Here is a 19,980-nt window from a genome sequence, read left to right as displayed (position 1 = left end):
CATTACGGTTGAACGGAAACCTGTCCGTGAGTCGCGCGTCGATAGTGTTAGTGCATTAACATGTTTTTTCATGTTTTAAATATGTTTCTTTTTGCACTCATTTTAAACAAGTTTAAAACAAAAGACAGATTTAAACAGAAAAAATATTATGTTTTGTTTTTTCTTTTTAAACATGTTTTTTAACAACCCTGCTCATTATAGTATAATGAAAAAAACCCTGATAATGAGACTATTGTAATTCTGTCGTCAAGAAGTAGACTAAAATAATTGTATGTATTCCTCCGAGGAATTCATATAAAATTTCATTCACTTCATTTTTATGTTTAGAAATCTTTAGGTGATTATTGCGCGGTACAATTTATAAAATAAATGTTATAAAAATATTTTGCGTTACACATTTAAATGTGTAGCCTAAGTTTGATGCAAGATGTAAATCGCGAGAGCATAGACGAAAACTTGAATGGTTTTATGCCAATAGAAATTTATATTTTCATCATTAGTCATTGGTGTTTCTGATCAAAGTATGCCTTGAAAATTAAGAAGTCATTATTAATAATAATTGCCTAGATCTAGACAAAACAATCGTTTATTTTCCCCCTTGTGAAAAAATGCATAGCACTCTACAAAATAACCGGAAAGGTTTCGATTCGACCGTAGATTAAAGAGCACCATTGAAAGTTAGTAGGGCGAGTTTATCGAACGCATACCATCTTGATTGGTAGTCACAACATTATCGTTCGTCATAGCAGTATCAGTAGCAGCAATAGCAGCAGCAGCAGCGGCAGCAACAGCTGTACATACAGCAAGTGCAATAAATTGCATGTTAATTTGGAGTTCACGGGACGACGTTCAATCCTGATTAATCGATCGCTAGACCAACTCGTCTCGAACGTTGACATTATTGCACTATGATTGTTATCGAGTGATCGACACGGTGTAACGAGATTGTTTTTCTCTTATGTTTCAGTGGGCATTTCGGTGCTGATGTTCTTCCTATTCGGTAAACCTTACAAACGCGGTTTCTTCTGCAACGATGAGTCACTCTATCATCCGTTCCACTCGTCCACGGTTACGAGCACGATGCTGTATATCGTCGGCCTTTTCCTTCCTATATGTGCGGTGAGTCACCTTGCGTTTGCGATTGTGATTGCGATTTACGCACGTGATTCAAGACGCGTGAGGAATCACCTGACAACTTACCGTTCCAACGAGAGCCTTATCTCTCCCGTTGCGATTACGTGTATTACTTCACGTCTATTACTCTCTTGTATCACTTGCACAGCACGTAAGAGCTCACATTTGAATTATTTATATCCATCGTTAGCAAGCTTATGTTAGATGTTTCTCACCGGAGATCTAATAAATGATTTAATATTCAATGGGGATTGGCGTGACGTTCCCTTCTTCTCAGGTTTTACTTAAAGAAATTGCACGTTTAATATATTTATGCTTTAGAAAGCACATTCGCGTGAACCTTATACAATTCTTTGGTAATGCGCGTATCTTTTTACTCATATATATTTTTTTATCAATTTGAATCAGAAGTATTAAATCGGTGCGCATAGGTTAAAGAAAATAGTACTTATTTATATTGAAAAATATCTTCTTCATTCCCCTCGTGACACGCATTAAATCGCGAATCTAAAATATTACAATTAACGTTTTAACGGGTTGGTTCAAAGGTGAGAAATTCACTACTCATTTCGGACGAAGATAAAAGTAAAGATAAAAATGTGAGCAAAAACCTAATGCGTCGCGTCTTTGAGCACAATTCTGAGATGACGACACTGTGCTCTGAGTTTGTATGACACAGTGATCAATGGCAGATGCGCTCGCGAACGATTCAGAGGGGCTTGTCGCGTGCCGCTTTTAAAACTCTTTCTCACCCTCTAAAAGGAGGGATGACAGTGGCGTCTAAGAATACGAGAGACACACGAGCGGTGGCTCGCGCCTCCTCGCTGCTTGCACATGTGAGTAGACCGGCGGGAAATGAGTACGCTCGCTTTCGGTGCTCGTGGGAATCAATTTACGGTATGAGGAGGTGGTTCACGCAACACTCGTAACACATGTATACCGCCAGCCGAGTATTTTTGCCGAGCTCTCGGAGGACATAAGGGAAAGGAAGGAAGTGAACGAGACGGAAACTGTCTTTTCGCGTGCGCGTATATACTTTCTATTTGCATTCCCGAAGACTGCGCAAATGCCGAATAGGGACGGAGCAAAGAGGTCGTTGATTCGACCACAGGTGCACAATGAGACGTGCTTACGATTTATATCGAGGGATGAACCGCTGACCAAAATCATGTACACCAACGTCCAGCGGGCATTACTTTGTCTCCTTGATGTTATTCTTGACGTTATTTATACACCTAGATCGAATAATGGTGTCCAAGTGGGGGGGGAGGGAAGGGAACGGGACTTAAAAATCGCGTTTCGATAGTGCCGTGTAAACCGACAACCCGTATCGGTGCGCGGTTCACAAGTCGAAAATATACGCGTAGACAACATCTACACTGTTATTGTAACAAATATTATCATATGTCTCGGTGGTCGTATTGGTGAGACGCCCGCCTAGGGTGTAGGGAGGTCCAGGTTCAAACCCTGGCTGAGGTAATATTGTTCGCAATAAATTTTCTGTGTTAAAAACACACCGCCAGTCATGGCCGAATAGAAGCTTGATCATGGTTACTTTATCTTATTGTCTTGTTTTATCTTTATAATGCCCAAACTGGTGCACAAAAATGCCCAGTAATACCCAGTAATGCCGCAAATTTATACACCACAATGCCCTCAGCGGTTAACCCCTCGATTTATATATCTTGTTAATTTAGAAGTAAAACTTGTTGATCCAATTGGCGGTATAATTAGTTAAATGTTACATTTGGTACGACGTTTCGATCCAACCCAGACAGCACAAAGCTCCGATTAAGCTCCCAGGGAGTTCATTTAGCTGAGCTCCCGGGAAGCTTACAAAAATTCGATAAAATAAGCTTCCAGTTTATTTCGCTGAGCTAAAGTACCTGTAAGATTTTTATAGAATAAAAATTACGTTGAAATTTAGTAACATTATTCAGTATTTTTTACATATCGAATTATGTAATATACGAATGAGAAAAACATTAATATTACATAAAATGTGATTGATTATCCATATATGTATATGGTGTCCTGCATTTCATCGGGGTAGCACTCTGTACTATATGTCATATTAGGTGTACCTTTTTTTCAGCATTTTGCTACAATCTTCGCCAAGTGTCCAAGGTGGCATGTCGTACTTACCTGTCGTATGTCGTATGTCGTACATTTTAAAACATGACTTCTCAATTCCCTGCGAGCTTAAATGAAGCTCTCCGGGAGCTCCTATGTCCGCTTTTGAGAGCTCCCTGTGAGCTTTATTTAAGCTCGCAGGGAGCTTAAATAAAATTCCTAAGGAGCTCTCAAAAGCGGACATAGGAGCTCCCAAGGAGCTCTGTGCGAGTTCGTTTCAAGTTCAAGTTAAGCTTATGAAAAATTTTAAGAGCTCCCCAGGAGCTCTCTGGGAGTTCCCCGTGCTGTGTGGGAAGTATCAGGTCCTTATCAAGTAACCGAACTGCAAACCAACATGTCACCATTGTTTTGAAGGTGGCAAAAAATTGCAAATTACAAGTCAGAGTGTACACGTGTGAAAGTTACCTCGTGCATAGATGTTCGCAGAGCATAAATTATAGCAAACTCACAGGTCATTGTCAGCTTTAAATATACTCCTCTACTGGTTAGAAATAATTCTGCCTTTTTTCCCCCGCGATGTATCGTCACTACGTAACTTGGTTTATGAGAACGATCGGCACGTTTCCGTAGGTAGTTTGTGACTATTTATAAATTTCGCGTCTTTCCTCTTACTCGAATGTTTGGAAATCTATGCTCCCATATTGAATATATCGAATTTCCTTCAAACCATAGATTTCTGTTCTAATATCAGAGTCTATTCCAGCATTCAAAATGAACTTTCACTGCAATGTATATCGGAAAAATGGAAATGAAACTTGCGCTCGTGCTCGTTTAATTTGGTTATATGTTTAAACTTGATGTGTTACACACACGACACAACTTTTTATCTTATTTCATAATTTTAATATTCCAATAAATTTAATAACCAATTCTTTACTGTCTCCTTCTTCCCCGAGCAACAAGGCCAAATAACACCCACTAATGTCCAAAAAACGGCTACACTGAGAAAAATACTTTGATTGTATCAACAAGACTATAATAGAATGTATTTTGGCTGAACCAAACAGAATTTCTAGTTAGCATGGTAGGGCTCGATATTTCATAACCAGAAGTTTGCTAGACTTCACTACACATCTGGTAAATCCTAAAGGAATTGTGATTCGTCCATTTTCTAACAGACGACTGGTTGAATCTGTACACCACAATGCCCTCAACGGTTACCCCCCTCGAAAACAGCTAATTACGAAACTGCCGATGTAGGTGTTTTTTTCATTAGTTACTTGAGGGGAAAATTTTTATTTCTGCATCTTATTGAAATTACGTAGATGTTTGTATTATTTGTCACGATACGATTGTGCTCTTGCGGTGTAAAATATGAATCGTGCTTCTTTTTATTTTACGCAAAAACGAAAAGTTGTAAGTCATAATCGGATTCGCGCGAGATATAAAATGCGTCGTTTTTGGTTTTCTCTGTTTTTGCCGGCGTTTCTCATCTCAGCGTTGGCTTTCTCGCGAAAGACTTGCCGCTCTTCAGATGTCAGGTGGCCACTTCGTTCTTCCGCTCTCTTCTCGACCGTCGCGTCAAGTTCAAATTAACGCTGTCACCGCGGGGCAAATAATTTCGAGCGTCGTGCATAATTCAAGGCACGTGAAATTGCGTGCATACATGTGTACGTGAAGAAAAAGTATTAAAGGAAGAATGAAAGACAGTGAATTCTATTATGTTTTACGCTCAAATAATTTTTCTAAATAAAAGAATGATAGTTATCAAGTTAACAACGATACACTTGGGACTATAACGAAATTAATAGGTATATGAGGTTAAAGAACAAATTAAACCTTGTTGATCTCGTTATCTTCCATCTTTGCTATTCTTAACAGATAAATATAATCTGGAATTTGGACGCTTTTGAGGCAGTCGTTTAGTTTTCGCAATTCGACACAGACTATCCAATCGGTCTCGGACTAGCCGCGCTAACTTCCGCTCGCGTCCCCCGTAAGCGTTTTCTCGCGTGGCGTTATAAATCTGGATATAATTGCTAAAATGAACGATAAACAGCGTCTATTCGAGTAATAGCTTCGCCACGTTATGTCGCCTCTGATTCTCTCTTTCTCTCGCGAGATATAGTCACGCTTATTTACGTAGCATGAAGATGAAAGAGAATCCTTCTCCGATTCCACAATCGTCTTTACTTCGTTAAGCGCGCGTATTTTATACTGGGAGAAAATGCGAAGTGATTATATCGCGCGAGAGAATACGTCGCGCTGTTAATTTAACGCGATAAATCGCACGCTCGCGTGCGTGAGAAATTGTCGTGATCAAAGTCGAAATAAATCTCGACTCCCTTACTTCACGCACGTGAGATTACACACGTTGCGAGGTCCGTATCGTGATTTCATAAGGGTTCGTGGAATGGACAACTCCTTTGTGGAAAAGTCCAACCGTCTACCCGTGCGCGAGATCCTGCGCGATGCACGAGACCTTACCTCTGTGAAGTTGGCACCTCATGTCTCAAAAAATCATTTTTTTTAGTTCTGAATGCACCCCGAAGAGTTCTAGAGTTCCTTATCAATTTTAAAAATAGTTCTGGCGAATTAACCTAAAAAAGTTAAATTTGAAACTTGGGGATGCTAACTTCACAAAATGAAATCTCGAAATCAGCGATAACACTAAAAGCATTGGAAATATTAAATTTTGCCATTAGGATTTCCTTTAGAACTCTTGAGCTACCCAGAACTCTCAACAGAACTGCTGGAACTGTTAAAAAATTTTCCTCCTTCGGGACTTGGAAATTTTTCGAACCGAAGGACGAAAAATCGCGAGAACTTTTTATTCGTCGGTCGTAGCGCTTCGAGCCTTGATAGTTTTCGATAGAACTCTTGAGGGGCTACCCAGAACCCCCAGAACTCTCAACAGAACTGCTGGAACTGTTAAAAAATTTTCCTCCTTCGGGACTTAGAAATTTTTCGAAAGGAATGAAATTAATCGCTATTTGAGAATCCCATCAAAATAGTGTGCATTTAAAGTCATATGTCCTAAGTCTGATATGTGAATCTACTCGAACCATTGTAAACAAATTTAAAGCTAGATTTATTACTTTCTGACGCTTCTGACGTTACGGCCACGTAACAAATAATTTTTTTCGACGGTTCACGTGTACCGTCAATTTTTCTCTCCTGACATTGGGGGCCGTCTCTATTCAGCCGCTCTCTTATCTCCCTCGCACCTTCCACTTTGACGTTCCTTGGTGCGGTTTTATACGTTTTATAGGTATACGCATTCCTGTACCTGGACGGCGCAGCAATCCGAGAAGGGTTCACCCCCTTCCTCGTCTTTCTCGAGGCCCTCGAAATCTCGCAAGACTCTCGCGGAGCCGGCTACCTTTATTATCTATCTCTCCCTACTCACACTCGCAAGGAAAACAGATTGCTCGCGCTCCACGCGATACGTTCCCTCGGGATCGAGGAGGGGTTCAGGTAGAAACAGGTAGGAAGAAGGGCAGCCGCGCACTCACCGTCGTATTTCATTCACGCATGCCTCGTGAACTTTAGCTACGCTGTATCACCCTGCGGACCTTTATCCGGGATCTGGCCTAGTTAACTCGCCTTGGTCAGGAGTACGACAGATCTCGGTAGAATTTAAGGAGGAGAAAGAAGAGTTTAGTTTCTGTTCTCTCTCTCTCTCTCTCTTTCTTTCAAGAACTAGCATTTTTTCGATCAGGCTTTGAGATTTCCTTGCGACCTGAGAAGTTTTACACAATACTTTCAATTTTTTATAGAACGTTGAAAAAGATTACAATATTTCGTACAAGTTGTCGACATATTGGATGTCCGAGTGGCGATTCTTTTACGAGAGAGAGAGAGAGAGAGAGAGAGAGAGAGAGAGAGAGAGAGAGAGAGAGAGAGAGAGAGAGAGAGAGAGAGAGAGAAGCTAAAGTCAATCTTTTCTTGAATTATTTATGACAGTAGTCAAACGTGGATTCTTTGTACCACAAGTTGTAATATTCGCAAATACGTATATGAAGAATGTTAGGGAAATGTTGCAACGAGAAGTTTTCCGACGTCGTAAACGTGTTAATAAATCAAGGGCTATATAAATGGCGTTCTTTTCTTTGATCTCAGATGATCGTAGGGGAGTACCTGCACTGGAGGCATTTCTCCGGACATACGGCGAACGTGCTTTTTGGATACACCATACCTCCATGGCTGTGGAACGCTTATCGCAAGGTTCATTTTATTAATTTGAAAGAATCGTACAAAGCTAACGTAAATTCTTATCCAGATTCCTTTTTTAACTTGTCATTTGATCTCCAAAATACTTTAATTTAAAAATGATATCAAAAGTTAATTCGTATCTCTCTCTCTCCAAAAGTAATGTAAATTAACTATGGAACCTGACATGATTCGCAGGTCGGTGTATTCGGTTTCGGTGCAGCCTGCACCGTTTTAACCACGGACATCGCCAAGTACACCATAGGTCGGCTACGGCCCCATTTCATGAAGCTCTGCGTACCCAGTGTTGACTGCAACCTGACCCAGTATCAGCACAAATATATCGAGGATTTCCACTGTACCGCAACGGGAGTCTCGGACAAGCTGCTAAAGGAAGTCAGGTAAGAGATCTTGGGAGATATTCCTGAATTTCTCATCAGCTTAAAGGGAGATAAAGTATCTTAATCTGCCGCAACACGAGTGTTATCTGGCCTCTCAATCGTAATCCTACTTGTCTCGCCGTAGAAATGTGTCTATCCGCCGTACAATCTTTTGACATAATTGTATACATTTTCCTTATGTCTAATTATATTAATATAATTGTAAAGTTAAGAAATTGCAAATGTCTCACTTATATTTTCTACGTAAAATGCAAATACTGTATATACTAGTGACAAAATTTTAATAACAGTTAGTAATTTTACTATATGCAACTATAGTTTTTCTCTAGTTTAATAGTATAACATTTTAACCCTTTGAAGCATGATGGTAACCCACGTTATCACCTCAAATTCTTTACTCTTTGGCCATTTAATGTCTAGCTAACGGAATTAGGTCGGGTTTTTTGCATTTTTTGGGCATCTTAGCGATAAAAGAACATAAAATGAAGTTGAGTAGTCTTTAATATTTATTGCAAAAGTTTTATAAATAAACAAATACGAAAAAACTTTAAAGTTCCAAATGTGTGTATCGGGGAGAAATTTAATGAATGCTGACGTGAGTTTGCTCGTGGCAAATCGATAAAGCTTAATTGCGCAGAGTTAGACGATACGGCCAGCGTGGTTATACATATATATATGTAGTTTCGGGTATATATATGCGTATCGCGGATCCTTCATTTTCGGTCTCGACGCGATCGGCAACAGCCAGCCGGCATCGACGGTTCTTCAGGGCAATACCCTGAAATGATGCTGTTGGACAACACAGAGACGCGCTGCTTAGATCGCGTGACGGTAACAATTGCTCGAACAATTACAGGCGAGGCGTGCGATTGAACGAAGAAGCGAGAAGGGGTCGTCGTGTTTCATTATTTTTACTTTATTAATGGTCTACGGACTTTGCGCTTGTGCGAGACAAGTTTATGAACGCGAGGCGAAACGATAATTTGCGATAATCTAAGGGAGTAAACCTCCCTTGGGGGAGGAGAGGAAGAGAATGGATAAAAGAGAGACGGTCGCGATTGTCGTTTGAATCGATACGCCGACGCTTGATTTCCATTAAATGCTCATTGAATTATCAGCCATTTGCTCGTTTATCTCACATATGTCTTATCGAGTTATTTATACACGTTCCTTTTAATTGTAGCGGTACTCGTTTGTGCATTTCTTTCTATAAGCGGCAATTCTGAAATGAGATGAAATATCGTTTGATTTTTTTAGAAAGAAGAATAAGAAGTATAAATCTTGGAAATTGATTAAATAAAGTTAAGTTAAGATAAATTAAATTCAAAAATTTTGTCTCGTAAAACTAATTATTATGAAAAATAATAATTAGCTTCTACGAGGCAAAGATTTAAAATTCAAATATTTTTAAAAGAAATGGGAAAAGTGGGACTTCGTCAAATTACGAAAAATCGAAGTAAACTTAAATTGTCTAGAGACTGCAATTTACTTTCTTGCAAAATTATGTCTGAAGAATTCTCTGCTAACACCGCTAACATTAACGCATTATTTAAAGTTTGGGCAAAATTCACGGTCTCACGACGTTTCCTGGATTGATTATTTCGCGTATGCGAGCTTTGTTGTTGGGGTGCCGGGGTAGGGAAACCTTTTTGCGCATTCCTTTTGCGGACGTACATACATACGTAGCCCGAAGGCCGGTTTTAACGGACACGGGCGCGCGCGCGCGCACAAAAAGAGCCACGGTAGCGAATGACAATGAGCAGCGCTCCGCCTGCGGGCTTTGGCCGACACGATTCGCACGAGCGAGATTCGATGCTAGATCGTGCGATTCTTTCTTTTCTTTTCCCTCCTTCCCTCGGTTAACGGAAACGCTATTACACGTTCGAATTATCCGTGTGTGCATTCCCCTTGTCGCCCTTTGTTGCCGCCGGCTACAGTAACGACCGACAATTCGAAAACTGGCAGTGCGTAAATGAATATCGATGATGCACGGAGAAGATAATCATTAATGTTAAAAATCTGGCACTCTTCCATTTAGATTCATATTTTTACAATTTTGAGAAATTCAGTACAACGAGTGGAGCATTTTACAAGATCGCAATGCGCGCGGTTGGCAGTAAGAAGACTACGAGTTTCCGAAAAGCGTCTCAATCATTCTTCCTTTTGTACACTCGCAATTCCCGTCTTCGATTTACGTGCCAGTGAACGCGGAAAGAGAGGAATAGTTCGAAAGATGAAGAGCTAAAAGTAAGGGGTCCGGCGAGAGAGCCGCCTATAGGGCTTAAAACGTTCAGGCACGCGTGAATTCGAGGAGACGTGCGAAGGATTACATACGGCTTATTACTGCCTATATACTAGAAATAACCCCCGAGCCCGCCGACACGTCCTAACGCATACGTCGTTATCTTTTACAAGTTAAGGAAACGCGTTAGAAATAAACATCCGCGACTCGCGAAATTGATTTAACGCGACGGACGCTGACGGACGCTGCTGGATGCTGAACAGAGACGGTTCCTGCGTTCCTCTAAAACCGACTTTCCCGCGAAAGACCGCCGACATTTATTGTTAGCTTCAGCCGTTGTTCCGTTTCAATTATTTAATTGGCAAACTGTACTCTCTATTACCCACACGGAACATAAATATCTGTTAGATATCTAATGGATATCCGCGACAGATGTTGAGGGGATGCTGGAGTGATTCTGCACTTTTGCACCTTTTGCACTTAAAACTGTCTGTTTCGTGGAAACATTTGTGTAATATACAATATACGTCAAAAATCGCAATTTTCCTTAGTAAACATTTCCAACGTCAATGTTGTATCCTAAACCAACGTCGCTTAACTTTAAACTTATTGTTAGCTTAGTTCGTTCTTTGCCTCTTTCTAAAGTAACAGTTGGAAAGAGACAAAGAACGAATTGAACTAAGTTTAAAGTTAAGCGACGTTGGTGAAACCGGGCCTAAGTCGTCTTATTGAAGTCCCTGCCCACCTCTGACCACGACATTATCGAAAACATTAATGCAAAATCCGGGAAAACAAAAGGCAAAAGATGCCAAAAAATAACATGAAAATGTCACACCTCTATCTATTAGACATCCATAGTAGCTATGGACATCGTATGGATACGTAGATATCCATTGGATATTTATTAGACATTCTATTCTGCGTGCGGGTCCTTTTCGTTTTTAAAAATAGTTGAAAATGCTGCTGCGCCAAGTTTCTTAATAAATTTCTTTTCTGAAAGTAATTTCCCCGAAGCAAGTAGATCGAGTACCTAACGTTCTTTCAATCTACGCGCGAATTGAATGCGCGTATTGAACGACGACGTCGGGTTCGTACGCGAAAGTAGGACCGGATCTAACCCGGATCGCGAGATCGAGTGTGCGAGAGGAAGCCCCAGCGAGGGGATCGATCTCCATTCTCTCTCCGCATTCGGTGGTCTCCAGCTATAAGGTTCCAGAGTCCACGAAACGTCGCGATCAGACCCGCGCCGTAGCGCTTGTGCGCCGCGAGCTTACGTCATGCGCGTTCGCCTTTCTCCTTTTTCGTCGTTTTCCTCCTTTCTTTCTTCCTCGCCCTCGAGAAAGGCGGGAAGATGAAGCGGGCGTTATCGTGTGAGCGAACAAAAAGGAAGGGACGGTTCGTTATAACGTTATAAGCCGGTACTCATTCGGCGCCGCGTACACGCGCACTCGTGTCGCAGCCATCGCAGCCATCACAACTCATCCGCTCTTGGTTCGCGTGGCCGCCGTACCGCGACAGGGACAGTTTTATGTGTAGAGAGAGATTTGAGGAATCTTGACGATAAAGACGCGACGCCACACAGAGAATTCATTCACGGTCCCTTCGTGCGTTTGAGTCCCCCCCGCCCTTGAGTCTGGTCCGGTCCAATCTTTCTCCGCACGGTAGCAGAAGGGACCAAGTGAAAGAATGAGAGAAAGAGAGAAGAGAAAAGGACGAGCAGCATCTTTCATTGATCCGTCGTTTAAGCAATGTCGTTTAGCTCCTTGAGGTTTACACAAGTACGCAGGTATACGCTTTGAAAACATTTTTCCACTCTTAGAATGATCGTAATGCAGCCTGTTACGATAGTGCGTTGAGAGATGTACAGGGCACAATTCTGAGAGCTCAATTTTGACGACCAATTTCCTGACAGATCAATTACAATCTAGTTAAACCTCGGCTGATCTTTAAACGTCTTTCCCGGATTTCGCAAACAGTGGTAGGAAAATGATTTTCGTAATTCAAAATTAGACTCTGTCGAGAGATGGCGCCCTTGAAGTTTTCCTAAAAATCATCTAGAGGAAGAAGAAAGTTTGATTTTGCGGTTATTGGAAGAAAAAACGTGTGGACATTTGTCGAGTCTGGAAAGCTCCTTTTCGCACACTTATTCACCCGAGGATCGACACAGCTGTCGTAATTTTTAGTTTGAAACCTGTACGGCCGTTGCCGAATAGCGAAGGTCCGAATTAACGTAATGCAGTGTTGGAAATTTTTTTTTTATGAACAACTTAAATTACGGAAAACAACGTTGGTCGTTGAGATGTTAAACGAGAAAACGTATATGGGCAATGCGAGCCGATTGAAAGTGGTGAAAAATAATATTGGTGTAAAAAGTTATTATATTAGAAATTACATAACATTGCGATCAGATTGTACGTTTCGGTCCGCGAAAGAGACCTTCTTCGGCAACACATTCCCAAGGAAAATGAAGAGTCAAGATGATGTCAATTCCATGCCATATTGACCAAATTTATATCATATTTTGGTCAATATGACATGAAATTGACGTCATTAAACCTAATTATAGTCTAAACCTAATTAGTTTCAACATAGTAACAAGAAGTTACGAGTTAGCGCAACTTTAGTGGGTCATTATAATGGATGTATGTATGAATGTGTCAACGGTCGCCTGTAATTTGCAGCAAATCGGAATTTCTTTTACGAGCAAGTCTCTCGAGAAGAACAGAGAAAAGGTGAAGGGCGGGAGGAAGATGGAAATGTCGAGTCTCCTTTGCGCCCTTTCTGCGTTTTTTGCTCGTGGGTTCGGCCTCCTCTTCTTCGTATTTTCAGCCACGTCGCTCGCGGCTGTACGCCGGCTCTTCGCCGTCCCGTCGATCGTAATCGGCACGCTATACGCTATGCGCTATACGCCCCGGAATTAATCGCGATAAAATTAATAGCGGAGGAGGATGCGTACGCGACGATCGTGAGAAAAGAGCGAAGGAGAGGAAGAAATTCCTTTCCACTCTTCCCCGCGTACTTCGATAAATGAAATTTGTTTGACGCGGCACGATCGATCGTTTCAGATTATCGTTTCCCTCCGGTCACTCGTCCTTCTCGGCCTACACCATGATCTATCTTGCGGTAAGTAGTCCTTACGTTACGCAAGCGTTGCATTGACTTACAATTCGTGCGAGCCGGCTCGTAATCATTCAACAGATCTAATACGTGCGTGTCAGTCTGCGGACGGTCTTTGGAATCCGCAGAGATCAATTTAAATAATTTAATACGTGAAGCATCGACTGCTTTGAATTCGATTACAGTCTGATCCACATTCGCCACGAATTGTAAGTCAAGTGTGTATTACGATAATTGTATTGGTGATGATATAAAAGTAATTATATCCCGAACGTTATAAATTTTCAATTTGAATCCTTTCATCTTGTGTCAACATACAATGAACGAAAATAATTCTAATAAACAATGTAGAAATACAACTTGTCTAATTAACGTAAAGAATTATTTGACGCCAGTACATGATTAACCAATGTAGAAAAATTGTTAAACGACGCTAACTGGCAAATTCTAATTAAAGAAATTTATCGCGAAAAATGCCTCAGTGGTCGAATTGGTGAGACGCCCGCCTAGAGTGTAGGGAAGGTCCAGGTTCAAACCCTGGCTGAGGTAATATTTTTCGCAATAAATTTCTTTAATTGGAATTTGCCAGTTAGCGTCGTTTAACAATTTTTCTACATTGGTCATCTAATTAAATTATAAAATTTCACTAAGTTCTTCGAGCTATTCTTTCTCACTCTAAAATTTTCTATTTGCGTTTCGTCTGCACGTTGTTTTTATTGTTTTACATCAACACGAGCATTAGGAAAAGGAGTAGATAATATTTGGCATAATTATAATACTTGGGGTTATTCAGATGTACCTACAGTTGAGAATGAAATGGAAGGGCAGTAAACTGCTTAGACACTTCCTTCAATTCCTGTGCTTGCTCATGGCTTGGTTTACCGCGATGACACGAATTTCCAATTATAAACATCATTGGAGTGACGTGCTCGCTGGAGCTACCATCGGAATAGTCAGCGCTTTAGTGATGGTAAGTCGATATCATTAATTTTTCGAAAACCCCATAGATGTATTAATTGCATGAAATAATTCCGAAATGTATGATTTTATATTACTTTTATAAAAATTAATTTCCTTAAATCAGTCTCTCAATATTTTACGCAGTTGAACTGTGAAAGATGCCTGTGAATGTATACGAATAATTATTACTTCAGTTCGGAAATAATGTAATGATAGTCGTACGGTATACATTTTTAATTGAGATGTTTAACGAAAGAAAAGTTTCATTAATAATTTCTTTGGATGGAAACTAAAATAATTTTTTCTGTCAGACTCCGATGAAGTGTCGTACGCTTTAATATCCAACTACTCTGATATATTCACATTCTGATACAGTTAATCGTGATTTTATCAGATTAGCGATTTTATCAGATAAACTTCTTTGACGAGACGATGCAAAACGATCGAAATATGTATCAATGTTTCCTTAGACACACTGCGTGGCAGATCTCTTCAAAGAGGAGAGAGAGAAACACAGTTCCATAGAAAAGCACCGAACTGCCGATTACGAAGCGGAGACGGGCGTCACCAACACACAGGTGAATAATGGTACTGGTAATCGCAACTGTTGACCTAACGAGCTCGCTCTTCGCTTGCTGACCGCAACAAGGCCGTAACTGTCTTCTAGTTGTCCTCGAGAAGCTAAACGATCCTTGGATTTCTCATGAAACATTAGATGAGAGTAGATCTCACAATCAGATAGACATGTATATCGGCGTAGCCTTCTCCAGCGTTTCTTCTTCAAACGTTTTTAGCTATCGACGAATTTTAGACCTATTTAATTACTATCAAGAAATACTTTTCTAATTCCAAGACAGTAAATCACCTTATCTTGGAATCTCGGAATGGTTCCTCGACTACATAGTTCTCGACGTTTTCCTTCTGATTGTTGTATAAGTTATTTGAGTCCTCGTCGACACTGTACGGATCGTGAAAAAGAGAAGAAAGAAGAAACAGAGTGCAATGTAGCTACGACTTGCTAAGTACGTTTTGTTTTACGTTGAGCTTTATGTAAGCTTGTGGTGAGCTTTGATCCATTATGCCAACGTGTCTGATGTCGAGCGCGGTATACTTTCCTCGCAGCGAGGAGCGATAATTTTTCCTTTACTTTATTATGCTTTTATCTCCTAGCTTTTAGTAGCGCCCGAAAAATAGATGTATGTTTCTAGAAGCCCGTATTCGTATAACGTTTTTCCCCAGTTAGCGAAAACTCGGAATATATCGCGAAGAATCAGTTTCTACTTAATAGAAATGAAGTGGAATATCTTATTTTTATAGTTGATATTAACAGAGTTTTAGATAATAATGATAAAGATGTATTTTTTTTATTGTAACATATTTATTTTTAATCGATAGATTGGTGCTTTTGGTCTTTTTACGCTTGTTAGCGTATATAGAGCGATCATTGTTACATTCGATTACAAGTACTGGAAATTTGATGATCGAAAGTATAATTTTGTATTATATTAATATATATATTTCTTATAGCTTATATTATTATTCGCTTTATTACTTTATATATATAGCTCGCCTATTTTGTGCGATAATTAAAATATGTTTGATATAATTCAAGAAAGTTTCGAATGTACGTCGAGACACTAGGGACAACCGTTTTTCTACAACTAAAATCTCTTCGTTCTGTTTTATATCGGCCTATTTTACAGAGCAAATAGATTGTAGTAGAATCACCGTTAGGATTCAAATTGTAAAAGAGACTTGGAAAGAGATGTCGATAACGTTTAAGACTTTAATCGCTCTCGATCTCACCCTATAAGTGTTTTACGATTTCACGTAGGTTAATCTATGATAAATAACACGAATTATCAATATCAATCATGGTTTAGTGTTAAAGTATCACAGTCGTTGCTCATGACTTTATTTTACTATTGAAATCAGTTTTATTTATATGTGACAATAAATAATTCAATACTTTTGTCAAGCATCAGGAGTATTAATTTTTCTTATAAATCTTTCAAATTGATTCTTTTTATTTCATTTGAATATACTTAAAGCATTTTTACTGTAGAACGTTAACATAAAATTTAATTTTTAATACTAAATAAAATATTTATTGTTTTGTATAACAATATATTATACACACACATATAATGAATTGTATTAAATAAAAATATTATTCATATTATTATTATACGTTATAATGTTACTTTTTTAATGGAAAAGTAAGGGAGTTATTTTCTCAATTCTAAAAGGTAATAGTTTCTTGCGACGATTATAAAATGGATAAATGGAAATAGGAAGAGGTTCAACATTAAAGCCATTTGCTGATTCTGATCATTAGGAATCTAATCTTGTCGCAACCTACGAAACAAATTTGTACCAATCTTTTTAATCAGTCTAACTTTTGCGAGGAAGACTCATTTACTTCCAATTTCGGTCAATTTATTGCTAGACCGTTTTTAAAATATAAGCACATTGATTAATAGAAGGTAGGTTCCTCTACTTGAAAATTGTTGCCATAGGTCGACTTTCTATACGACTTTTTACAGCGTCAATCGGTGCGCGAATATCTTGGAGACGTAATCTTAATCCTGAAGTGTATTTAATTAAAGTAGTCATACGAATACATGGTATATGGTGCTTTAAAGTCCTAATTGAGTGTACGATGGCAATCTATCATAGTTTAATTGAAAGTATTTAATAATAATGGTATAGAAAATCATACGATAACACTAGCCGCATATATAAAATTTTATTTATTTTATGAAAAATTGCATGTGCACACATCACGTTATGTATATAAAGAAGTTTTCACTGTGCGTACACATACACACATATTGCATCGATACTTGAATTGTCGTTATCTCGGTTTGGCCAAAACTTTGAAAATCTCGATAGCAAAACTTTAATTATTCATTTGAATCGAAGATTGTTGTAACTATATTGCTTTTACAATTTGTATTACATGTGAGATATCTTTTTAATATTTCGAATAATATAATGCGTTTAAATAATGATACTCGTTTATAATACACACGATATTTCAGAATTCTTAATTTTAATTTTTTAATTTTTATCAATTCTTTAATCAAGAATCGCGAATTAAAAGCTAAATTATTAATATAATTCGTGAGTTATTCAACGTTTTTGTTTCCAAATTTTAATTATTACGATGTTTAAAATTAAATAGTAAAAAAGTTATTATACATAAAAAATGCGTGAAAATGTGTATTTCTCCAAGAACGCGTTAAGATTCGAGATTCAACAAAGAATTGAGCAAATTGAAGATTTCTCAGATATATATTCTACTTTATATTAAATTTAACACAAATCGTGCTATCGACGTCTATTATTACGATTTGTATAGATTTGATTAATCGATTATTTTCTCTTTACCTAAATGATGATATGCACATGTTAGATTATATGTTTGAACGCGTTAAGAAATACTCGTAGTAGAAATAAAACTGAAAAACTGGAACGGGATCATACACTATTACAAGACCAAAAATTTTGAACAATTACTCTGCGATCCAACTCTCAGCGATCTACACTTGTATGTACAAAAGTACGTTGAAATTGTATTACGATTTCTGTGAGAATGTTCATTATACAAAGCTCGCCATTATTGTCGTTTTGTGTTACGTTCAGTTTTAGATTGAGAATCATACGCGAAGCACGACGAACATTGGCAGCTTCGCTGATAAATGCTGTATAGAAGGAATAAATTATTGAGTTATGAATCACGCATCGTGTTGTGTCCTTGATTTACGTTCACACCATCGAAAAAGACGTTCCCACAGACTGCGATCGTCGTGGGATAAGCTGCGTATCATCCCTCAACTCAGAAAGCGAGAGCACCTTTCACGGCCGGCTACTCGTGATTAATGTTTAAGCGGCACATTTAGTCGATTTAATCTGTACAGCTGTTCGCTGTAGTGAGTTTCTGTACACGTGAGTTTCAGAACGGCTATACAAAGTGTCCAAGACCTATTGACCAGCCTTTCAATTGCGCTGTTCTGACGATAAATCACTTTTTAAAGTGGAACAAAAAGCAGTGGTTATCTTTAAAATTGTTGCATATAAAAATGTTGAATGTTATAAATTAAAAGATTTTAATAGGTTAGATATGTATAAAAGAGGAATAACATTTATGGTAATTTCGGTGATAAAATTTATAAAAGAAAATTAAGTATTTTGTTTCGTTAATTTTATTTCAGCTTTCGACAGAAATTTGGTACAATTGTAACAACAATATTTAATGCTGAACATTAAATAGTTAAGTATGATAAGTAAAATACATAAAATTAAAAAAAAATCTGCTTTGAAAATTTGAGAAAAAGAGGAATGTGCGTTGCATCAAATCAATACGGATCATCAAATGCTCGTATATATATGTACATAAAAGTGTCAACGTGTTATGCCTGCTATAATCTACAACGCATGGAATGTATATCTCTTGGAAATATAAAGCTTAAGCACATTTATAAAATTTTCTGTGATTGATAGAGGCATCGAAATTTAACATTTAACAATTTAATTTTGTTCGTAACTCTTTAATTTTTGTATGTATATTTAAAAAAATATTGAGAATTTAGGTAGGTAAAGTGAGTGAGAGAGACAGAGGCTTTTATGTGAAATAAATTGAAGCTGCTTTAATTTTAACCAACAACGGAGCAGTTGTAAGTATACGAATGGCAGTAATAGATAATGCCAGTAGTATTTTGCAATATACGTATGCATTGTACTATAAATGTTGTTCATGTAAAACGCATTTTAAATTCCGCTAACGCAAATCGCTTACATAAATTAGATACTTTTGTTTCTTTAGTGATTAGTCTACAGCATTATTATTTTATCGAGCTGTTGCAGGTAATAATTTTATTGCTTGATATGCTGTGATATGCTTTTATTTACACAATATATTTATTTTCTCGCGTAAAAGAGATATAATGTATCTTATTTTACTAATTTAATTATTAATTTCAAATTACCAATTTCACTTCAATTTAATTACATATATACATGTAGAATATATTACATGTATGCTTTTTATATGTAAACTGTATAATTACTCTTATGAAAATGCAATTCTTTTGTTAATATGAATAATTTATTAGTAATATGTAGGATATACGACCTATACATACATACATTTACATTTTTTATACATTTCATGATAATGCTATCTAATTTTTTAAATTTTATTTTCTTACGTGTATTTCATACCAGAAGAAAATATTTTTTTATCACTGTTGATCTGACCGAATATTTCTATTAATTACAGGATGAATCAAGCCCGCTGCAAGTGAGAATGCAAACGTACGGCGGAGTTAATAGAAGTACGGAAGATGTCACACGTAGACGCGATTCTAATTAACATTTCACATAAATAATCAATTAATTCAATATTAATGTTTGACTTTAATATGTTTTTTTATTACGTCTTTAGGTATTATCCTTGAACTTTTTCTTTATGAAATTAAAACTAGAACAAGATCTCTATACATATGTATACAAGAATAAGTAAAACTCTAATAAAAGTATGTAGTTTAGAATTTAAATGATATAATATTTATAAAGTGCATTTATCTTTTCTTCATGTGTAGTTGTACGTACATACATGTATGCATGTAGAGTTCTCTATTATAAATTTATCTTATATTTAACATTATAAGTTAATGAAAGTAAATATGTATATAGTTATAATATGTTATGTGTATGTTTTCTTTTATGAAAAACAGTTGATGATACATGCAAATCTAAAGAAAGGTATATTTATAATATATGTATAACAATTCTATTTAACTATTAAGAATACTCTTAAAAGTCGCCAGCAGTAAT

At 37.7% G+C, this 19,980-nt stretch overlaps 1 protein-coding gene across 2 annotated transcripts in view; it reads left to right on the top strand.

Annotated features, from left to right (window-relative positions):
* Window positions 1-19,897, top strand: part of LOC105560655 (putative phosphatidate phosphatase) — a 31,251-nt gene extending 11,354 nt beyond the window's left edge. Inside the window, exons 1-8 of one of the 2 annotated variants that reach the window (XM_012009946.1) lie at window positions 706-891; window positions 968-1,119; window positions 7,330-7,434; window positions 7,618-7,820; window positions 13,128-13,185; window positions 13,973-14,149; window positions 14,610-14,717; window positions 19,424-19,897. In XM_012009946.1, coding sequence (XP_011865336.1) covers window positions 985-1,119; window positions 7,330-7,434; window positions 7,618-7,820; window positions 13,128-13,185; window positions 13,973-14,149; window positions 14,610-14,717; window positions 19,424-19,516 — 879 coding nt within the window. In that variant the 5' untranslated portion in view covers window positions 706-891; window positions 968-984 and the 3' untranslated portion in view covers window positions 19,517-19,897. Of the gene's footprint in view, window positions 1-705; window positions 892-967; window positions 1,120-7,329; window positions 7,435-7,617; window positions 7,821-13,127; window positions 13,186-13,972; window positions 14,150-14,609; window positions 14,718-19,423 lie in introns of those variants that run through there. The other variant, XM_012009945.1, reaches the window with a different exon arrangement.
* Window positions 19,898-19,980: the final 83 nt, after the last annotated feature.

The sequence above is a fragment of the Vollenhovia emeryi genome, unplaced genomic scaffold, assembly GCF_000949405.1.
Source record: "Vollenhovia emeryi isolate VEMERY1.0 unplaced genomic scaffold, V.emery_V1.0 DF939225.1, whole genome shotgun sequence".
Classification (NCBI taxonomy): domain Eukaryota; kingdom Metazoa; phylum Arthropoda; class Insecta; order Hymenoptera; family Formicidae; genus Vollenhovia; species Vollenhovia emeryi.
Note: the sequence above shows the minus strand (reverse complement) of the source record. Positions and strands in the feature narration are given on the sequence as shown.